This window comes from Colobus angolensis, unplaced genomic scaffold (assembly GCF_000951035.1).
Source record: "Colobus angolensis palliatus isolate OR3802 unplaced genomic scaffold, Cang.pa_1.0 Scaffold270, whole genome shotgun sequence".
NCBI classification, from domain to species: domain Eukaryota; kingdom Metazoa; phylum Chordata; class Mammalia; order Primates; family Cercopithecidae; genus Colobus; species Colobus angolensis.
Genome location: NW_012115933.1, coordinates 1,518,547 through 1,540,985, shown reverse-complemented (window position 1 = coordinate 1,540,985; position 22,439 = coordinate 1,518,547). Strand labels below are relative to the sequence as shown.

The 22,439-nt window shown below is 36.5% G+C and overlaps 1 protein-coding gene across 2 annotated transcripts in view; it reads left to right on the top strand.

The window, feature by feature from the left end:
* The window catches only part of PCGF5 (polycomb group ring finger 5), a 63,062-nt gene that overhangs the window by 10,559 nt on the left and 30,064 nt on the right, over nt 1-22,439 (top strand). For both annotated transcript variants that reach the window (XM_011947851.1, XM_011947850.1), the window contains exons 3-6: nt 9,735-9,831; nt 17,746-17,801; nt 17,900-17,959; nt 20,471-20,619. In XM_011947851.1, coding sequence (XP_011803241.1) covers nt 9,735-9,831; nt 17,746-17,801; nt 17,900-17,959; nt 20,471-20,619 — 362 coding nt within the window. The remainder of the gene's footprint in view (nt 1-9,734; nt 9,832-17,745; nt 17,802-17,899; nt 17,960-20,470; nt 20,620-22,439) is intronic.

Below are 22,439 nucleotides of genomic sequence, written 5' to 3'. Positions count from 1 at the left end.
AATCTGCCTCAACCTCCCAAAGTGCTAGGATTATAGGTGTCAGCCACTGTGCCCAGCCTTTTTATTTTAGAGATGAGATCTCACCATGTTGCCCAGGCTGGTCTAGAACTCCTGGACTCAAGCAATCCTCCCACCTCAGCCTCCCATAGTGTTGTAATTACAGGCACGAGCCACCAGTGCCTGGCCTAACTTACTTTAATTGTCAAAAAAATTACTAGTAAACTCAGTCTCCTCCCTTGCTTTAGTTGAAAATGTAAGCTGCTTTCTGACTTGACTGCAATAGTAACACGTGTAGGGTCTACAATTTTGGTTCCCTTTAGTGTTCCTAACCATTGTGTTCTCATTTATATTATAAATCATTACTAAGCATTTTGTCTTCCAGATACAATTCTAGGCACTTGAGACTCATCAAGCAACCTTGTAGGCAATAAACAAATCATAGTGTGTATTATATTAGGTGATAAATACTGAAGAAAAGGGGAAAGTCAAGCTGAGTAAAGGAAATTGGCCAGTGAGGTGTTATAATTTCAAGTAAACTTGTGTTCAGGATAGGCCTCATTAAGAGAGTGACTTTTGAACAAAGACCAGGTAAAGGAGTTAGCCAGATATGTGAGGGGAGAGGTGTTTCTGGTAGAGGGAATAGCAAGATTAAAGACTCTAAAGCAGGAGTGTGACTGACTTGTTGAGAAATGACCTGAGTCCCATATGGCTGGACAGCAGTGAGTGAAGGAGTGTTAGAAGTGATGGGGATGGGCATGGCCACAGGCACATGATGCAGTTCTTGTAGAGCCATCTTAAGGATTTTGCTTTTACTCTGAGAGAAATGAAGATCCATTTCAGGCAGGGTTTTGAGTTGAAGAATTATATGATCTGATTTATGTTTAAAAGAATCACTCAGACTACTGTGTTGAAAGCAGACCTGTTAGGAGGCCACTGCAGTAATCCAGGCAGGAGATGGTAATGGCTTGCATCAAGGTGGTGGTAAAAAGTGATCAGAATCTTAATAGGTTTTGAAGGTAAATTCATATTTGGTAATGAATTGTATGTGGGTCATGAAAAGAAAAAGGAATGTAAGCTATAACATATTAAAATGGAGATGTCCATTTGAGAGTTGGACTTATGACTCCTGGAATGAACAGCATATGGGTCATTATTTAAACAGTGAAAGTTTGAAGGGAGGACCAAGCACTGAGCCCTGGGGCTACCTCTGTGTCAACTACCTATCAGGATGAAAAGGAGAAATGAGTGAGATAGGAGGACAATGGGAAGAGTGGGTCCTGGAAGGCAAAGTAAACACATAGTGTTGAGGAGGTGGGATCAACTGTGTTAAGTGGGTTGAGTAAGGTGGGGTTGAGAATAGACCCCTAAATTTAGTAATGCATAGGTCATGGTGGTCTTTTCAAGTGCAGTTTCAATGGAGTGGTAGGAGCAAAAGCCTGGATAATGTCAGCAAACGGAAAATTTTTTATTTTCTGGTTTTGAATATTGTACTATGAAGACATAAGTATTTAATCTTAATAAAGTAAAGAAAAAGTCAAAAAAGAATGGGAAGAGATGAATTAAAGAGAATAAGTGCCAGTATCTCAAGGAGTTTTACTGTAAAAGAAAGCAAATAAATAGCTAATAAGGGAAGTAGGGTCAACAGAAGTGGTTTTATAGGGTTCTTTTTGAGCTGGGGAAATATGTTTAAATGTCATTAAGAATCTTCAGTAGATGGCAAAAGATGTAAGTGAAAGGGGACTGGATCAATGTTCTTAGGTCATGGTGACAGGATCTGGCATATAGGGTGGAGGATGGCTTTAGATAGGTACATGAAGTTCTGGAAATAGGCAAGAACACAAAGTATAGATGCTAGTAGGTGAATAGGTGTGGTGGTAAAAGTTCTGTTTGTTTCAGTTATTTTATTTCCTCTTGTTTTCAGTAAAGTAGAAAGTGAGGTCCTCAGTGGAGAGTGAGGATGGAGGAGGATATGTTGGGGGTTTGAAGAGAGAGGAGAAGATATGAAATACTGGCAAGAAGTGTAATGGACTTGGGGCATTGAGTATGACAGCCTGGCAGATGAAGGATTCACTTGAGGTTCATGGTCATGAATGTAAGGTGAGAGACCAGTCAGCATGGTTGCATGCTTTTCTTCCACAAAGTTCCACTGTAATCTTGTAGAGGCAGAGTACATAGAGAGTTAGATAGAGTTAGCCAGGATTAGAGTTTAGTTAAGCAAGTATGACCAAAGAAGAGAGGGGAAGGGGAGTCGAAGTACAAAAGAGTGATGCTATCAAGGGTATGTGTGAGGAGTTGATTATTTTGATTGATCATGGAATTTATATTGGTAAGAAGGGGAATGAGGCCATTGCAGCACTCACTGAACTACCAGCCTCTATGACCTTGGGGGCCCCACTCGACTCTACAAGTCAACCTACAGAAGTAGGGTAACCTTTTCTACATTCGTAGACCTTTCAGGGTCTCCTGGCTTCCTCAGTCTAAGATCCCTAGACCATGCTTAACCCCCCAGGCTGTTTCCTAACCTTGTTCAGGCAAGGTGTGCTTCACTGCCTGTTGCTTTGTCTTAGCGAAAAAAAGAATAAAGTGTTCTACTCAGTAGAAGATAATGCTGTCCTTAGGGTTCTCTGTGAAATTGCAACTCATGTAGGCCTTTGAAAGAAATGGGCCAATATATGGCACATTATATAATACATATAATACATACACATACATAAGAGAAAAAATATATATACATACATATACATAACATAAGAGAAAAATTAGTTCATTATATAAATAAAACAAGAAGATGCATGGAAGCAAATTACAGCTATTCTGGATTTTTAAAATTAGTGTTAGTTTCACGTGTAAGAATAGGTATCAAAAGCAGGAAACTGATGCCTCTTCTCTTTGAACATGACCACAGTTTACTTATAAACTGTTAACAGATAAGAATTTTCAAGACAAAAATGTATATAAAATGAGCATTATCAAGAAATGTGTATGAAGATTGTGAATTGCTTAAGGAAGGAAGAAAAAATATTCTAAGTTGACAGATAACAACACATCCAAAAGATTTTAGCAAAGGAAGTCAGCCTTTGGTCAGTTTTAATAAACAGAGCATTACTAATGAATGAAGACAAATACATGAGAGAAAATATTATTATTGTTTTATTGCCAGTGATAGCAGAATTAGCACTCAAGAGCAGAAATTTGCATATTTTGACATCAAAGCTGGGATGCCAACTCTCTGTGATACATAAGAGACCTGGGGGGGACCACATATACGTCTAAGATAGCAACAACAAATGACCTTGTACCTTTTGTGTAGACACCCTCAAGAACTTGAAAATAGAAAATAGGATAACTCTATAATAGTTCAACTATGAAATCAACATGTGCATCAGAACAGGTATATGCAAAGTAATTGGGAAGAGACAAAGCAAGATAGCTTCTAGACCAGTGGGAGTGTACTTGAATTTAAACATATGTTTACTTTTAACATAAACATAAAGCGAAGGAAAGAATGCATAATAGAAAAGCATTGGTCAATCTTGGACACACACCTCACCCTATCCCAGTAAAAGAAGTGTCTTACATACAAAAGATAGGCTCTTCCTATTCAGGTGAAGCAATGTGTCTTAAACTTCAAACTTGAGTTGCAAGACTGTCACTGGGGTAGAAATGGAGGCAGGGAATTAATACCAGTGAATGATAGGCATTTCAAGTTCCATCAGCACGATATCTGTTTTTTATGATTAGTGCATCAAACTAATCACAGTCTGATATTATTCAGTATTCTGATGTTGATTCTCCTTATCATTTTATGCTCATCCAGTAATCTAATTTATGGTAAAGCTCACATTTATTGAATACTTAGAAGTTACTAGACACTGTAAACCAGTAAACTTTATATATATTGTCTCCTTTAAGCCTCACAAGAATCCTGTGAGATAGGTATCTTTGTTATCTCCTTTGTACACAGAAACACAAAGTAGTTTGCCTAATGGCAGAACTGGAATTCAGATCTAGGCAGTCTGCCTCAAGATTATCTGGAACAACTATGCTATACTACCTTGGTTTTTCATGTATATCTGCATTATAGGGAGAGAGTACATTGATCACAAATTCTTTAATTATTTTTTGTCCTGTCATAGTGATTTCTTAATGGTGATAATAAAGTGACTTCTAATGATGGTTTAGCAGAGAGCCAAATCCTGGAATCGGCAGCCTAACAATGGTATTAGTCAGTCAGATTTTTGTGACTACCTCCTAGGCTCTCTTGGCCAGTGTTTCCCAGTTATCTTTTGGCTGCATCCGTGAGAGGGTTTTGTAGAGTTATAGTCCTGGTGCTAATCTCCTAGATATTCTGAATTAGTTGGTCTGGGATGGAGCCTGTGAGTCAATTCTTTAAAAATTCTAATTAGTGATCATGATGCCTATTTAAATTTTAGAACCACTACTTTAGATAATGCAGTGGCCATTTCTCTATTAATTTGTCCAACAACCTAGTTCAAATCTAAGAAGCAGTAAAAGTAGGGAATTCACTTAGTAAACATGAGGTGAAAGTTTAATGATATCCATGATTAGGTAAATATAAAGGGCCAGGCGTGCTGGCTAATCCCAGGACTTTGAGCGACTGAGGCAGGAGGATCCCTTTATTGCGGGAGTTTGAGACCAGCCTGGGCAATGTGGCGAGATCCTGTCTCTACAAAAATTTAAAAAATTAGCCAGGTATGGTGGCCGATATGGTTTGGCTGTGTCCCCACCCAAATCTCAAATTGAAGTGTAACTCCCACAATTTCCATATGTTGCGGGAGGAACCCAGTGGGAGGTAATTGAATCATGGGGGCAGGTCTTTCATGAATAATGAATAAGTCTCATGAGATCTGGTGGTTTTAAAAAGAGGAGTTCCCTTGCACAAACTCTTTCTTTTTGCCTGCTGCCATCCACATAAGATGTAACTCGCTCCTCCTTGCCTTCTGCCATGATTGTGAGGCCTCCCCAGCCATTTGGAATTGTAAGTCCAATAAACCTCTTTCTTTTGTGAATCGCCCAGTCTCAGGTATGTCTTTATCGGCAGCGTGAAAACGGACTAATACAGTGGCCCATGCCTGTAGTCCCAACTACTCAGGAGGCTGAGGCAGGAGGATCACTTGAGCCCAGGAGTTTGAAGTTGCAGTGAACCATGATCATACCACTGCACTCCAGCCTGGATGACCAGAGTAAGACCCTGTCTCAAAGAAAGAATAATAAATAATAAGTATATATATTATATGAATTTTTTATTTTGATTCCAGGGACCAAATGTTATTAATTCTAAAATGCATTGCATAGTGGCTTGGATTTTAGGCCTGGAGCTGCGCAGCCCGGGGATGGATACTGTCTCTGCTGCACAGCTGTGCAGCTGGGAGCAGCCTACTCAGGCTGTCCAGCACTACATTCCTCATTTGCCAAAGGAGGATAGTAACTGTCCGTACTATAATCCATACAGAGTCCTGAGCCCAAGCCTGATATTTGGTTAGTGCTCATTAAATGTTAGCTAAGTTGTTGCTTAAGTGTTTTCCCACCTGAGGACATCTTTGGTGAGCCTAACTCCCTTTCTGACCCAGGTGTTTCTTATGGCTATAGAATCTGTGTGGAGTAGCTGTTGAGAATGAAGACTGTGCTTGGTCTGCATACAGAGTCTTAACCTTAGACTAGGACCTTTTTAACATCATTCTTGGACCAATTGGGTTAACCACTACAGTGGTTGAGCAGTTAGAGAGTTTGGTGTTAAATCTTTAAGATATTTTTAAAATGTGCTGTACTGCTAGTATGGACTTCAAATTATAAACTAAGAATTAGAGGTGAGTTTTGTAGTAATGAGAAGTTTTTTAAGCATCTAAGGGAAACCAGATCTTCATTTTACTTTTTCCCAGTTTCACTGAACTTCAAGCCTGGATTTCCTCAGGTTCTAATTTACATAAGGTTGTGCTTTATTTAACAGTTCTTAAAAGCCATGTGGGAGATGTATCTTCTAGAGATTTTTTCTTTAAAGGAACAAATAAGCTATGAAAAGGGCTATAGACTGTTTAAAAGGAGATCTAATTGTACAACTAGACATGTTTAAGGCTCCTAAAATAAGGGATAAGACATTCTTTTTCTGTATATTGTAGATCTATGTAAATAAAGTGTGAAGAAAATGTATCACACATACTTTGGTTAAGAAAATGGATTCAAATATTGGGTTTAACACTTACTAGCTTCATAATTTTAGACAACTTGCTCAAATTCTCTACTCAATTTTTTATAAGAGGCCAAATGCTAATTAATAGGAATGTAGTAAGGATTAGATTATTAAATTGTGTTGAATTAAATATATGTTGATTAGGATATACATGGATATAATATGTTGAATACATGTGCATATTTAAGATAATGCCTGGTACATAAACCCATTAAGTGTTAACTATGATAATAACAATAATGACAACTACCACCAAATCATCCAAATGAAAAAGAAAGCAAGTCAGAATATTACATTGTTCAGCATCTTAAAGTTGTCTTTTACTAAAACTATCTGAAAAAAAAAACATTGTCAGGAAAAACAGTTTTTGGTATTAGCCTCTGAAAAAAAGTTTTCAAAAATTCATATAAGGCTGGGCGCAGTGGCTCACACCTGTAATTTCAGCACTTTGGGAGGCCAAGATGGGCGGATTACTTGAGGCCAGGAGTTCGAGACCAGCCTGGCCAACATGGCAAAACCCCATCTCTACTAAAAATACAAATAATTAGCCAGGCGTGGTGGTGGGTACCTGTAATCCCAGCTACTAGGGAGGCTGAGGCAGGAGAATCACTTGAACCTGGGAGACGGAGGTTGCAGTGAGCCGAGATCATATCACTGCACTCTAGCCTACGTGACAGAGTGAGACTCCATCTAAAAACAAACAAAAATTCACATCAGAAAACCTGGATTTAGGTCTTTGTGCTGCCATTCACCAGAATAGGCAGGTGACTGGGCCTATTGAAACCTCTTTTTCACCAGCAAAAGTGGAATAAGATACCCTATCTCAGTTGTTGGTGTGAAAATAAATTCACCTCTTGATAGGAGGGATTCTATCTCCATCTAGAATAGCACCCTTCAGTAGAGATAAAATGTGAGCCATGTGTATAATTTAAAATTTTCTAGTAGCCACACTAAAAAAGAAACAAGTAAAATTAATTTTAATAATATATTTAATCCAATGTCTAAAATATTGTCATTTCAACATGTAATTAATATAAAAATTATTGAGATTACCTTTTCTTGTTATGTCTGAAATCTAGTGTGTGTCTTATACTTACATTACATCTGAACTTAAACTAACCACATTTCATATGCTTAGTAGCCACATGTGGCTTGTGACTACTGTATTGGGCAGTCCAGATCTAGAATATAGATTAGTATTCCCCATCACTGTTCTTGGGTACTGGGGCTGCTTTGACCTTAAGCAATTAGCATAACTACTCTTTAATGTGTGCACCTTTGGATGCTTGAGCCCTACAACTCTTTCATGAGCAGCCTAGCTTAGTATAGCTTCTGAGAGGATGCTAGGGTCCTACCCTTAGCCTTTTGGCTGATCCAGGTAAGGACTTGTTCTGGGCATGTCACATACCTCTCTATTTGGTCAAGCCTGGTAGACAACCAAGGATTGCCAACCCATTGAGTATGATAAACCTTTTGAACCACAAGGATCAGAGCTCCATGTCAGGATGGAGGCTTTTAAAATCCCTCCACTCTTGTTTCCCTCTCCCTCTCCCTCTCTCTTTCTTTCTTTCTTTCTTTTTTTCTTTTCTTTTCTTTTCTTTTCTTTCTCTTTCTCTTTCTTTCTTATCATTTGCCTCTTTCCCAAATTTCAGAGACTTCTCTAGCATCCCTGGGAAAAGAGCAAATACCAGCAATCTTCTGAAGGAATTCAGCTTCTCTGTTTTCTACTTCAACATGGCATAATAAGGCAGTCCTCTCTTCCCAAAGATTATTTTGACTTGAGAAGACATTTAGAAACTCTTTTGGGGACAAGAAATTTGGGAAGAAGGCGAAGTATTCAATTGTACATAATAGGTCTAGGCTAAGCATTTTATATCTAAGCTTTTTATTTTTTTAAGGTTTTTAAGGTTTTATATTTTAAGGTATTTATTTATTTTGATACTGTCTTTTACCCACATTTTGTGAGAACTGTCGTGAAGGCAATGTTATCCTAATAGCTGTGTGTAATGGTGAAAAGAGGTAGAGAGTACGGGATTCAAGTACATTCATCCAACAAAACACTGCTCAAATGTCACCAGCTTAGGGGTTGCTACAAGGTCCTATCCTGATCACTTTATTTAAAATAGCTGCCACCTCCCAGCACCCAGTCTCTACCATCTTTTTTGGAGGCGGAGGGACAGGCAGGTAAAAATATCACTTATCACTAACTAAAATTATTTGTTTGCCTTCCTAAATAAAGTATAGGCTCCATAAGAATTTGGGCTTTGTTTTGTTGGCCCCTGCATCCCCAACTCCTAATATAATGCCTAGCATTTAATAAATTCCTATTGAATCAATGAATAAATAAACAAAAGGAAATTCTGCTAATCTCTGTATGTACTAAATGATTTTAAAATTAGATACCTGGTAGAGTTCTTCCATGGCCATTGTTGCTTTGGCCAGTATATGTGATATGTTCAGATTTTCAAACCTAATCTCACTTGTAAGAATCCTAGTGTTTAGTTTTGACCAATCATTTTGGTAAACTTTTAGATAGTGTCAATCATGAGGAGTGAGAAAGAAGTAGCTTGAAATGCAGCTGTGAATGGGGAGTAGGAGAGCCAATCTATGCCATGTGAAAATTTCAGGTTATACAGGGTAATAGAATGGAGAAGGAGTATTGGGATGAGGAATTGAATTAATATTTTATAGCTCAGGTACGGTAAATATTGTCTAAAATTTTGGGGCAAAACATTGGCATAATATGTAGTAGAAGCTTAGTTGAAAGATGAGAGGATTTATAGCCAGAGAGACTAGTAGTATTTGTAGGAAATGTGGGCTATATAGCCTTGTGGCCCCAAATCCACAAGTCATATTTCCATTGTCTTTGTTTAGAATCTTTATTTGAAATTTTATTTATCCCTGTGAGTTTTTCAGTCATTCTTCCAATTTACCTCATGCCTTTGTCCAAACTTGATACCATTATTCATACTTTGTGCTCCATGGAATTATAGTACCTATGAGCAGAAACTCATTACACTCTGCCAAGGCCAGCAAAGTCCATTGTAACTCCCAGTTTGTCCCTGGTGTACCCTGCCAATAAAAGTAATGCAAACAGGTTGGAAACTCTCAAGTTGTATTAAGAGTTATTTATGTTGCATTTAAATAAATGTTTAGCAAAGGAAATGAATGCAGACTTAGTTTTTACCTTTTTCTGTCCTTCCTTAAATGAGAAAAACCTATTTTGTGTAAATACACCAGCTTTTTTAGTTTAATATGATGATGAGTAGAGTAGTATTTGGTGTGTGAATGTATTTAAGAAAAACAATAAGCAAAATAGTGTATACTTTTTATTTGTGGCAGTTGACTTTTATTTCAGTTGGGTTTTATTACAGTATTAACAGTTGTAAGGTTTTTGAAGTTTAATTAAATAATGATATTCTACTTGTAGTAGGTAATGTTAAGGTCTATTTCTAATTACACTTAGTTTAACATTAAATGAACGTTCATATGATGCATTTTAACCTAACATCTTCTTTCTTCTTAGTCTGTAAGACTTGTATTGTTCAGCACTTTGAAGATAGCAATGATTGCCCAAGGTGTGGCAACCAAGTTCATGAGACAAATCCATTAGAAATGTTGAGGTAAGGATGTTATATTTTACAGTTCATCTAATTTACATAAATTGAATAGGCTCTTAATTTTTATTATATGTCATAATATTTCATGTTGTCTTGACTCAGTTAATATAGGTCTTATGATTTTTATTTTAAAGCATTTTATTTTAAAGTATTTTATTAAGGAGTATTAAAAATAAGGTTTTACATCTTAAATATTTAAGAAATACATTTCCAAACTAAAAGTATAACTTTCTCTTAGGCTGTAAGAGTGACTGTAGGTTACAGGTATTTTTAGTATTTTAATAGTCTAAATTATGTTGAGCTACATGGTAGTAGAAAGAGGGAGAACTCACAGAAAGATTAATATTAGGACTATTAATTTTTTAATTTACCATATATTCAAAAAAGTACATAAACGTTTATGTAAAACTTAAAAGATTTTTTTAAGACTACCATTTACTTATCCCTCAACTTTAGCAGTATAACCGTATATATACATATATATATAATATTTATTTATTTATTTATTTTGAGACAGAGTTTTACTCTTGTTGCCCAGGCTGGAGTGCAATGGTGCGATCTCAGCTCACCACAACCTCTGCCTCCCAGGGTCAGGTGATTCTCCTGCCTCAGCCTCCTGAGTAGCTGGGATTACAGGCATGCACCATCATGCTAATTTTGTATTTTTAGTAGAGACGGGGTTTCTCCATATTGGTCAGGCTGGTCTCGAACTCCCAACCTCAGGTGATCTGCCTGCCTCAGCCTCCCAAAGTGCTGGGATAAAGGCATGAGCCACCACGCCTGGCCTAATCATATATTTTTAAAACTAGAAGTAGTCTATGAGATTCTAATCCAAATCCCTTTTTTCCCAATTAGGAAATTGAAATCTAGAGAAGTGATATGACTTGACTTAAGGTTTCACAGAATACCTGAAATGTCACTTCCCAGCTACAGTCCATGTGTCCTCACCACTAGACCCATTTTCATTTCATTGTTCCCACCGTAGCTCTAAGGTGGATCACCTGTGTGATCTTTAAGAAGCTACTCGTCTCAAATCCAGTGAAAAGCACAGAAGGGGTCAATTCCAGAGTTAGCTTTTTAGTACTTTTGAACTTAAAAAAAAAAAAAAGCTACTCGTCTAAAGATAAAGCTAGATAGTCTCTGGAACCTTTCATAACTCTCTTATCTGTGTGATATTTGCCATCATTCTATAAATCTGGATTTGCAAATCTTACATTTCAGCCTTTTGTTTTTCAATTTTAATGCCTGTTTGGGATAATTTATCTACAGGTAAATGTCTAGCCCTGTAGTTTTCAAAGTGTGGTCCCCAAACCATTAGTATCATGTTAGAAGTGACAGTTCTCAGACCACACATCAGATATGCTAACTCAGAAACTTTGGGATTGGAGATCACTTAGTTTAGCAAGCTCTCTAGGTGATGCTAATATATGCTAACATGTGGGAACCACTGGTCAACTCCGGTCTGTAATTCTGAGCAAGGCTTGTTCTGCTTGGATTTATATCAGTGCCTCTCAGCCGGCGGTGATTTTGCCCCCGGGATACATGTAGCAATATCTGGAGACATTTTTGATTGTCAGATCTGGGTGAGTGCTCCTGGTATCTAGTAGGCAGGGGCCAGGGATGCTACTAGGCATCCTACAATGCACAGGATAGGCCCTACACAGCAAAATGTATCCAGCCTAAAATGTTAGCAGTACTGGAGTAAGGAACTGAATAAAGCAAACATTTTCTCTCAAATAATGTTTTTCTTAATTTTAAAATAAAAAACTGTTAATATCCAGTTGTAATGAAAAATTATTACCAACTCTTAATAAAAACTATAATAACTTATTTTTATTAAAATAAAAAAAGGTTAATAAAAACAAACAGTTAATAATTATTACCTTCTCTGTTCTTAAAGGGCCACATCATAAGGCAATTTATCTTAATCTTTTGATTCTGACCATTAGATACCTGAAGGAATCCAGTCGCTGTTTAATGAAACCTGCTCCCTGGACTAAAGTATAACATCATACATTTTTAAACTTTTTATTTGGAAATAATTTCAAACTTAGAATCCCTCAAATAAAAGTAGTACAAGAGCCACGTGCATTCTGTTCACCCAGATTAGCCTCTTACTAACATTTTCTCTCATTTGCTTTATCATGTGCATATGTGCATTGCATGCTTTATTTTTTCTGAACTATTTGAGGGTAAGTTACATGTATCATGGCCCCTTACTCTTAAATGCTTCACTGTATATTTCCTAAGAATAAGGATATTATATTATGTAACCACAGTATGATTGTGTTGGTATAATACTTTAACCTAACTTCCATATTCCAGTTTTCTTAATTTATCTAATGATGTCCTTTATAGAGATCTTTTCTTCCTAAAATTCCACCGAAATTACCACAAAGGAATTTTTTTAAAGACATAAACTCAGATATAATAAAAACAAGATATCCTGTATCTTTGACACCTAGGATAGCTCCGGAAACATGATAGGTTCTCAATAAACACTTTTTAAAGGATAAGAAGAAATGGTAGCAGAAGAGATGTCAGCAGAAACTGAAAGCTAGAAAGCAGACTGGTGGTGGTGATAGTTGAGCAAACCTCAGAGGCCTGAGTATACCAGGAGAGTAAGGAGGTCGTAGGGAGCGGAAGATCTTTACCAAAGTTTCCTACAGCAGGCTGCTTCTTTTTAGCCAAAACTAGATTACATGACAGTCTCTAGGTAAAGTGATATGGTGAGTTTTGAAATGCTTTAACAAATCATGAATTATCCCTGAAGGTGGCCACATTGCAGCCAGAACATAATTGGATTTTGTTAGCCAGAAATAAGGGGAATTTAGGCTCCTTCATTAGAAGCCTAAATTGCCTGTGACACATGTAGGAAAAAATTTACCTTCTATGTACTTGTTCACAGTAAGTTATTGGGAGATGTGCTGGAGCATAAACCAAGAAAGAATAAATGACTCTAACATAGTAGAGAGGTGAAGGGATATGACAATTGTGCAGCAGACCTGGGGAACAAGCAGTCTGTATTTGTACTGTCCAGTATGGTAGCAATTAGCCACATGTGGCTGTTAAGCACTTTCGATGTTGCTAGTGCAACTGAGGAATGGAATTTCTAATTTAATTTCAATTAAAACCTGAAGCAGTGTAAATATTTTTCCACTAAGTATAACTTTAATGCTCAATAAATAAAAATTACCAAATATATTATTAAATATATTTTAATATATAGCAAAACATTAAAGTTAGTTTTACAGAAAAAGTATAAAGTACTGGTGTTAATGTGCCTACTAAAAATTTAAAATTACATATTTGACTCACATTATATTTCTATTGGACATCACTGATATAGACTCTAATAGAAGGAATATGGAGAGCTCCATGAGGGGAATCATTCATCAGCAAATATTTACTGGATGCCTGCTATGTCTGGGCACTATTCTAGGTGCTTGAGGTCCATTCACAGACAAAATAAAGGTCTTTGCCCTTGTAGATTTAATATTTTTGTAGTGAGAGACATTCAATAAACCATATAATAAGTAACTTATATGATATGTTAGAAAGTGAAAATTGCAAAGGCAAGAAAGGGGAAAGTGTTGTGGGGTGAGGAGGTCAAGAGTGTGAAGGGAGGGGGCAGATGGCAATTTTAAATAAGATGGTGATGATAGGCTTCTGTGAGAAGGTGAGATTTAGTCAAAGACTTGGAGACTGTGAGAGGTTAACCATGGGTAGGTCTGGGAAAGCATGCCTATTCCAGGTAAAGGAAGCAGCCAGTGCAGAGTGCCTGTCAGGAGTGTATCTATGCCTTGTTGGACGACCAGCAAGGAGACCTGGGCAGCTGGGGAACAGTGAGTGAGGGACAGAATACTGGGCAACAAGAGCAGAGAGATCATGAGATTCCAGATTGTGAAGAGCCATCTAGGCCACTGTAAACATTTTATCTTTCACTCTGAATGAAATGAGGAGCCTCTGCAGGATTTTGGTTGGAGGATTGATCTGATGTGAACATTTTGATGACTATATTGAGAACACCCTGCAGATAACAAGGCAAGGGTAGAAGCAGGGAGAACAGTTAGAAAATAATTGCAATGACCCTGGTGAGAGGAGGTAGCAGTAGAGGGGACAAGAAATGCTCATGTTCTGAATATATTTCGAAAGTAGATCCAGCAAGGTTTGCTGATGGATTGGATATAGGATATGAGATAAAGAAGAGTTGAACTTGACTTTAAGATTTCTGACCTGAGCAATTGGAAGAATGGAGTTGCGGTTAACTGAGTTGGGAAGATTAATAATAGAGCAAGGAAGGGGTAGATCAGGACTTCGATTGTGGACATGTTGAGTTATTTCAGAGAAGAGAGAAAGTTGGTAAGCGGATATATGGGGTCTGGAACTCAAAGGGAGAGGTCTGGGCTGGAGAAAAACATTTAGTAGTCTTCAACATATAGAAGATCTTTCAAGTTGTGAGGCAAGATGAGATCACTTCAGGGAGTGAGTACAGAGAGACATGAGTCAAGGACCAAGGATTGAGCCCTGGAGAACTCCAGCATTAAGTGTTCAGAGAGAAGAGGAGGAGCCAGCACAAGAAACCTAGAAGGCACAACCAGTGAGATAGAGTAAAATCCAGGAGTGTGTGGTGCCCTAGAAGTTAAGTGAAGATAGTGTGTATGTCAAAGGAGACAGAGTGATCCACCTGTGTCATTTGTTCATGGCTACAAGTAAGGTGAAGACTGAGAATTGATGGTTGGATTTAGCACAATGGAGGTCATCAGCCTTGAAAAGAGCACTTTCTTTAGAGCTGTGAGGCCAAAAACCTAACTGGATTGTTTTAAGAGAGGAAAGGAGGGAGAGGAATTAGCAACAGTGAGTATAGTATTGACAACTCTTTCAAGGAGTTTTGCGACAAATGGGAGAAAAGAAATGGGGTGAGGGGTGGTTGCTGTCAAGTTCAGCCAAGAAGGTTCTTTATTTTGTTTTGATATGGGAGAAATAATGGCATATTTGAAGGGAATGATCCAGTAGAAAGCAGAGAGTTAATCATGTTGGAGAGTAGGAAATGGAATCTCACAGCATAAGAGGAGACACTGGTTTTCAATGGGAGCATTGACAAAAAAATTGTAGCAACAGGCAGACAGACAGCAAGTACATGGTGCAGATGCTGTAGGGAGGTATGGTGGCCGGGGCCTGTGGAAGTTTGTTTTTCATTGCTTTGATATTTTTCATTGAGAAGAAAGTGTTTGTCGGCCAAAATTAAGGATAGAGGAAAGGGATTTGGAGAGTTGGGGAGAGAAAAAAAGCATATTGTCCAGGGGAGTGAGAGAATCAGTGCACTTGTGAGTGTAGTATGATTCCTGGCAAACTTAAAGGTATGTTTGGGTTGTAGTTAGGAATTTGAAGGGGTGTGGTTGTGTTTTTATCCAGCCATGGGTGCCAGTGCAGAGTTGATGGAAAGTTGGATTTAACCTGAGTTGTACTAAATAATTTTGAGCAAGTAAGAGAGACAAATCAAGGGTACATGTAAGGAAGTGATTTAATGACTGACCATAGAACAGATTAGCCCTAAATTGGGCTGGAAGGACAGAAAGGACATCAAAGTCATAAGTAATGTTTCAGAGGAAATGAAATGAAACTAAGTTGGTTCCTGATCTGTTTGTACGTAGTAAGAAGTGCTATTTTTTATGCACTCCTACTATTACATAGTCTGGGAAAACTTGATGAATGACCTTGTCTTGAGAATAAGGTAGCATTTGGTTTGATTGGAGAGTACAGAGAGTATTTGAGCCAGGATGTAAAACATGAGGGAGAAAAATGAATTGGAAAAGACAAGGAATTCTTGGGATAATTGAATAAGCCAGTTGGCTAGAGAAGAGAGACAGTGAGCAAATAGTACCAGTTATGGTTTGTAGGTTGAACTCAAGTTATATAAACACATGAAGCCAGGTAATAGGGAGAAATTAGTCCTTGAGCAGGGAACTAACACAATCAGATTAGTACTTTAGGAAGATTCATTATGAGCACATCTCTGCTCTGCTCAAAGTAGAATGGTAATTAATTGAAGGAATGGAAGAATTGATGGGGGAATAGGTGGGACAGATACTGAGAGGGATCTCTAAATGTGTAAATGAAGGGAAGGAGAGAAGTTAAGATCATTGTCGTATTTTGAGCTGATTTGGGAGAATTATGGTATCACTTAAAAATTTAATTTAAAAAAAGCGAGACAATGACTGGGATACTTAGTATTTTCTTGGAGGAGGATAGATGAGACAGTCTTGACATAGATTAATAAAAGGAGGTACTTGAAATGTTCAGCATCTGTTAGAAATATGGAACTTGAACTCAGCAGAGAGATGTGATATATAGGCAGACAGACAGATAGATAGATAGATAGATAGATAGATAGATAGATAGATAGATAGATAGATAGATAGATAGATAATCTGCCTATATGTTAGTTTTGAAGCCACAAAAGCAGATGAAATCCCTAAGGAAGACAGAACTTAGAAAAGGTCAAAGAGTGCAGAGTATAAAGCAAGGGAGAATATCAGATTTAAAAGTAGCTGGGAAAAAGAAAAATACTCAGTAATAAAGAAAGAACAGACTTGAAAATTAAAAAAAAAAAAGGAAATTTTCAGGGAGGCAGGCAGTGTTAGACAACACTGTCAAACTGCTGCAGAGCAATATAGAAGAAATATAAACTTAAAAAAGAATTTTTAAGTTTAAATTTTAATTCTAAAAAATTTAAACCTATTCAGTATGGAAATTTTGAATAATTTGGAGAGTTCAGTAGAGTAAAAGAAGCAAAACAGAGTATGTGACAGAAATAATGTAGGTTTTATTTTCATATTTTTTTCCAGTTAGTAGAAGAAAAGATTGAGAAACAGAATAATAATTTGAAAAGAGTTAATGAGTTAAGAAAGGTTTTTTTTTTTAAGATGTGAGAAACCTCTTGTGTGTTTGTAGTCTTGTAGAAGAGTAATGTTGTTGAGCAGGATGAAGGAGATGAGGCGGGAAGCGGGTGTTGTGGCGGCAAGAGAATGGGATTGAAGACAAAAAGCCATGAAAAAGATGAGTTATATGGCAGGAAAGAAAATAAGAAAAATGTCAAGATAAATATTTAAAGTTTTCATTTCAGAAGGTAGAACAATAAAGTGGTCTAAATTTCTCAGAAGAGAGGAATGGAGATTATTTCCTTTAGGGAAAGAGCCAGAACTGTGGTAGAGATTTTGAGAATGGGCGTATCAGCTGTTGCTGCATAACAGACAACCCCTAAACTGACACTTGAAAAAGCAAGCATTTATTATTCCTCCTGGTTCCCTGGGTTAGCTGCGTGGTTCTTCTGGTTTTGACTGGGCTCACTTATGCAGTTAGCTGCGCATTGGGTAGTCTGCTGTGCTGATCTTGGGGAATAGGCTGTCTGTGGACTAGTCTAAAATGGCCTCATCAGGGCAGCTTCGCTCTCTTCTATGTGGTCTCTCATCCTCCAACCTTGTTCTCATGGCAGCAGGATTCTGTGAGAGAAAGAAGTAGAAACAAAAGCATTTGATGCCTCTTAAGGCTTAGGCTTAGAACCAAGCAGTCACTTGTACCACATTCTGCTGGCCTCAACAAGTTTTAAAGCCAGACCATATTTCCAAGGCAGGGAAATAGACTCCATCCTTAGTCAAGGGAGGAATTTCAAAGTCATGCTCAAGAGTGTGGATTAGACAGAGCTGGGGACTGGGACCATTTTTGTTATCAGTCTACTACTGGGGAAGGCTGTAAATAGGTGTGTTCCGTGGATGGAAGAGTGTGGTATAGTAGATGTGCTAAAATTGTGTATGTATTTCATAATACATATATATGTAAGATACACATCTCAGACTATTTACATGTCAGATTTTGGTGTCTTCATTGTTAGTATTTTCTTTCTCCTTACTTTCGAAGGTTGGACAATACATTAGAGGAAATTATATTTAAGCTGGTCCCTGGACTACGAGAACGTAAGTGGCTCTTTAGGTTCTTGCAGATGTTTGTGTTTTATGAAATCAACATTTCTATTAAAGATTTCTTGACTTTTATACTCTTTCTCTTAAATTAGAAGAACTTGAGCGTGAATCTGAATTTTGGAAGAAAAATAAGCCTCAAGAAAATGGACAAGGTGACTTTTCTTATGTCTGTTTCTGATAGCATCTCTTAAATTGGTCAGCTTTTCATAGTTTAGGTGAACTATTATCTCTCTTCAGGCTCACATTTTTCCTGCACAAAATTCATGCACCCTTTTATTTACATTATGAACCTTTTTCTATATGAGATTTTATATAAATGAATGTAAATCTGAAGCCACTTTAATTGAAGGTAATTGGAAATAGAGGAAATTGAACTTTGGGAAGAGAAAAGGGAGATAAAAGAGAAAATTGACTAGATATTTATAGTAGTAATTTCTAGGGAGCTAAAGGAAGCTGAAGTAAGAAATAGCCACAGCTTGCAACTAAACAGTGAAGACTTTTTTGTTCTGTTTATTTTGTATGTTTGTCTCTATAGGAGAGGGAGCTAAGATGTGGCTGAGAGCCAGATCAGGAGATTTTACTATGCTCTGATACTCTGCAATGAAGTTTTTATAAGTAGAGCTCAGGTGATACAAACTTACATGTCATGGAAATTTAGAAAGTATTTCTGGGTGTTTATGGGAATTTTCCCCATCACCTATGCTGCATGTCCATATTTCTCCTCTGGGTCCCAAGAGACTCAGCAATTAGTAATTTTTAATAATAATTTCAGCAAAGGGGCAAACATTACTGAGCAGATAAAAGGCTTTTAGTATACATACATACATATATACATATAATCCACACAAAGGGATATCTAAAATTATAAGAAAGTATCATTCCCATTGTTTTTTAAATATGAGATTTAATTTAGGATGTCCTAAATATCATTTAAAGTTATTCAGGAATGTGTGTGAGTTCTTATAGGGTCAACTGTGAGTTCAGCCTCCCAATCTTGGTTTTCCCATAAGATCATAGGATTGTCAATTTTACATGGTTAAGGTGGATGAGATCTCTCTTTTTTAATCTGTAAAATGGAGATTATCATTTTACTAGTTCAACTTAACTGTGCAAGGCTGTTAGAGCCGGGGAAGTTTGAGAATAGTTTTGATGACTAGAATAAGGTAGCAAGAGACTATTTTTTACCTGTAACAAAAAAAAAAAATGGCAAAGAAGCTAAGCCTGACCAAAAAAAATGACTTAACTAGGGCTTGTTTTACCCACGTGTATACTGCAATTAAACAATAACAACCAATTATAGTCGTGGTATAGTAAAAATATAGATAAGGCTAATTAAATATTCCAGTTTTTGACTACCTGTTCAAGAGGACAAGAGCCTGAGGGATTGTCATCAGAAGTTATATGGTAGGTTTACCCTATGATTATATGTATCACAGCTTGACTTGTGAAGGGCTGTAGCCTACTTTGTGAATTTAACTCCCTTTTTCTGTTGTTTCTCCCTTTTTAAAGTGTTTATGGTATTTGGTCTTTAGCTTGGGTGGAGAATTTGGATTTTTTGTTGGAGCTGGGAGTTTGGTTCATAGAAGGCAAACTCCTATCTATATACATTCTCTATAAATAGGGAGAAGAAAACATGTAGAAAAAAGAGAACCCACCTCCCCGCTCTATGATACACCTTTAGTGCTTTTACTACAGTCATCGAAGAGGATCGGGCCTGTCACTTTGCAGGGGGCTTTTCTGCAGTGTAATGTTTGGCTGGCTAATTTTTTCAAGTTTTAGCTTAGAGATATCTCATCTGGAAATCGTCCCTGAAGCTCTGCTTCACTCCCAAAGTTTGTGTTTATTGTCTCTTTTATATGTGCATGGATAGTCCATTTTACCTCTCCCATCGTATATTTGTCTGTTTTTTTTCCTTTTTTTTTTTTAACTTGCTTTTATTTCATTCCATACCCTGACCACTGTGAGAGAGAGGATGATAGCTCTAGTTTCAGTATGGTTCCCTCAGGCCTTGTACGATGTGTATCCAACACACAGTTAAAGCTACTCCACATATGAATGGTAAATATAGCTGCGTTATTTATAGGTTACAGGTATGTAATAGGTGAAATACATTTGTATATAATATGAAGTATACCATTCAGATTTCTTCAATGGAGTTGTAACGTTATATATTAATAGCTATATGCATGTTAAAAAACTAATTCATTACACTCGTTTTTTTCACTGGCTGGAAATTTTGAGAACTTTTAACATTTGAAAAGTATTTGGTTTTAATTTGAATATATACTTATATATAAACTTGAGTATAATTTATATATACACATATAAATAATTTGGAAGTATTTTTATATATCCTGTCCACTTTCTAACATAGTCTAATTACTAATTGTAATCTTTTGGCTAAATTCAGCTAGTCCTGAATCTTTCATTTGGATGTCTCAATGAGCCTAGAAATCTTAAGCTATGTTAGTAAGTTTCCAATTTTTTTTTACAAAATATTTCCATTGTTGAGTTGGTTGGAACATTTTAAAGATACTACGTTCTTCAAAAACTGCTAGGAAATTTTTTTAAGTTGGTTTTTGTTTCGATGATCAATGTATGATTGTTTAACTTTAAAATCAACTTTGATTTATAGCTAACTTAGGTTTGTTTAAATTATACAGATGATACTTCAAAAGCTGACAAACCGAAAGTAGATGAAGAAGGTGATGAAAATGAAGATGATAAAGATTATCACAGAAGTGACCCACAAATTGCTATCTGTCTAGATTGTTTACGAAATAATGGGCAATCAGGGGACAATGTAGTAAAGGTGAGTGAACAAGTACTGTGGTAAATGATCAGTTTATAGTAAACCCTTGATAATTTGTTGACAAATTTTCTAAGGCTTCAAAATGTTTGTTTTCAAAGTTTTAATTAACATAATTAAATAAAATACCATTCTTTGACAATCCTGTGCTTACAAATGGTTACAAGTCCCATAACTGAACCGTCCTGGGCCAATGCCACCATCTAGTGGCTAATGCCCAGAATCACACCTCTCTTTCTCCACCTCCTTTTATACCTTTGTTGGGAATTCATATTCATGGTTTCTGTTTTTTAGAGTGGTGACCAACTTAGAGAATTTCATGTCACTAGTAGTTCTAGCCGTTTTATTCATTCTCTTCTAATTTTATCCTTTATTTCTCTATTTTTATTTGCAACTCAACAAGATTTCCATGTCAGAGCTAACATATTTTGTGAATAATTTAATCAATTAGTTTTGAAGTAAAATTAGATGTTGTAAAATGCCTCTGAACTTTTAAATTCCTTGAAGGCCTTCAGTTATTTCCTATAGAATCTCCATTTCTGGCTCTGTTCTCTGCCTCTGCTAATTGAATCTTTCCTTAGAGGATCTTTATAGAAAGTTTAAAACACTCTGCTTTTATTGATTTTCTTTGGTCTTTAAATGGTGTTACTTTAATAATGTTTTCTACCTTTTTATTGCAAGCAGCTTTTATTTTTATTACACATGTTTACTACTTTAGCTGTTAGATTTTTGCCACTTTATCCTAGCAAATGTCAGCCACTGAGAATATTGTTTATCTCTCTGTATTCTGTGTTTTATTCAAATGCCTGTATTCATTGTCTCTAATTTTCTTTTACTTCTTCTGTGTAAATCTGTAAGCTAGTAGGTTGAATTTTTTACTAATATGTTTAATGGCATTTTCCTATTAGGAAGTGAAAAACAATTTTTCACTTCAGATTAAGTTTTCCTAGCATCTTATAGCAACATTAATGAGCATTGTAATTCAATAAATATTTATCCACTATGTGAATAGTAGGCAGTGAAGATGTAAGTAGTAAGAAAAAAACATCTTTCACTCAAGGAACTTGGTTAGGTCTTATACATACAAATAGTTAAAATAAGGTAATTCATTTTGTTAAGGGGAATTTATTTGACAGGGCATGTAATAAAGTGCATCTGTATTTACAGAAATGACCACTGTACCTGTTTATCCTTATAATATTTTCAGTTGTTTCTTGTGGTCTTTCCCAAAAGTCATCTCCCTTTTTGGAAAGTTCTTTTTCATAGAGTTCATGGTCATCCTTTAGCTCTCTAATACATGAGTTAGCTCATAGTGAAAGTTAAATCAATGGAAAGGCTGAATATCTTCTCATAAACAAATGTAAAGTCCACTTCTCTGCATCATTTCTCATATGAAAGTACAAAATATTGAACTTTAGAAATTTATTTGAAAAATTAACCACCCCTGCTTATTGTTTTCCATTTTGACATCTTTGACCTTTTATCCATTCAGTCTTTCTTTTATGGACTTTTCTTCATCCTTGTACCTTCATTCTTAGTTTATAAATTACTTTTACTAAGCTACCCTGGTTCTTCCTTTTTTTCCTGGGCCATTCCTGCTTTGTCTCCACTGGCTCTACTTCTTGCCTTCTACTTGATATATATGAGTATGTCCTAATACTTTCCATACATCTATTTTAGAAAGTCTTCTCCATTTTCTATGTGGCTTCAACTACGCAAAGGATTTTTTAACTTTTATTTTAGGTTCAGGGTTTCTTACATAGGTAAATTGCATGTCACAGGTGTGGTATAAGGTTATTTTGTCACCCAAGTAATAAGTGTAA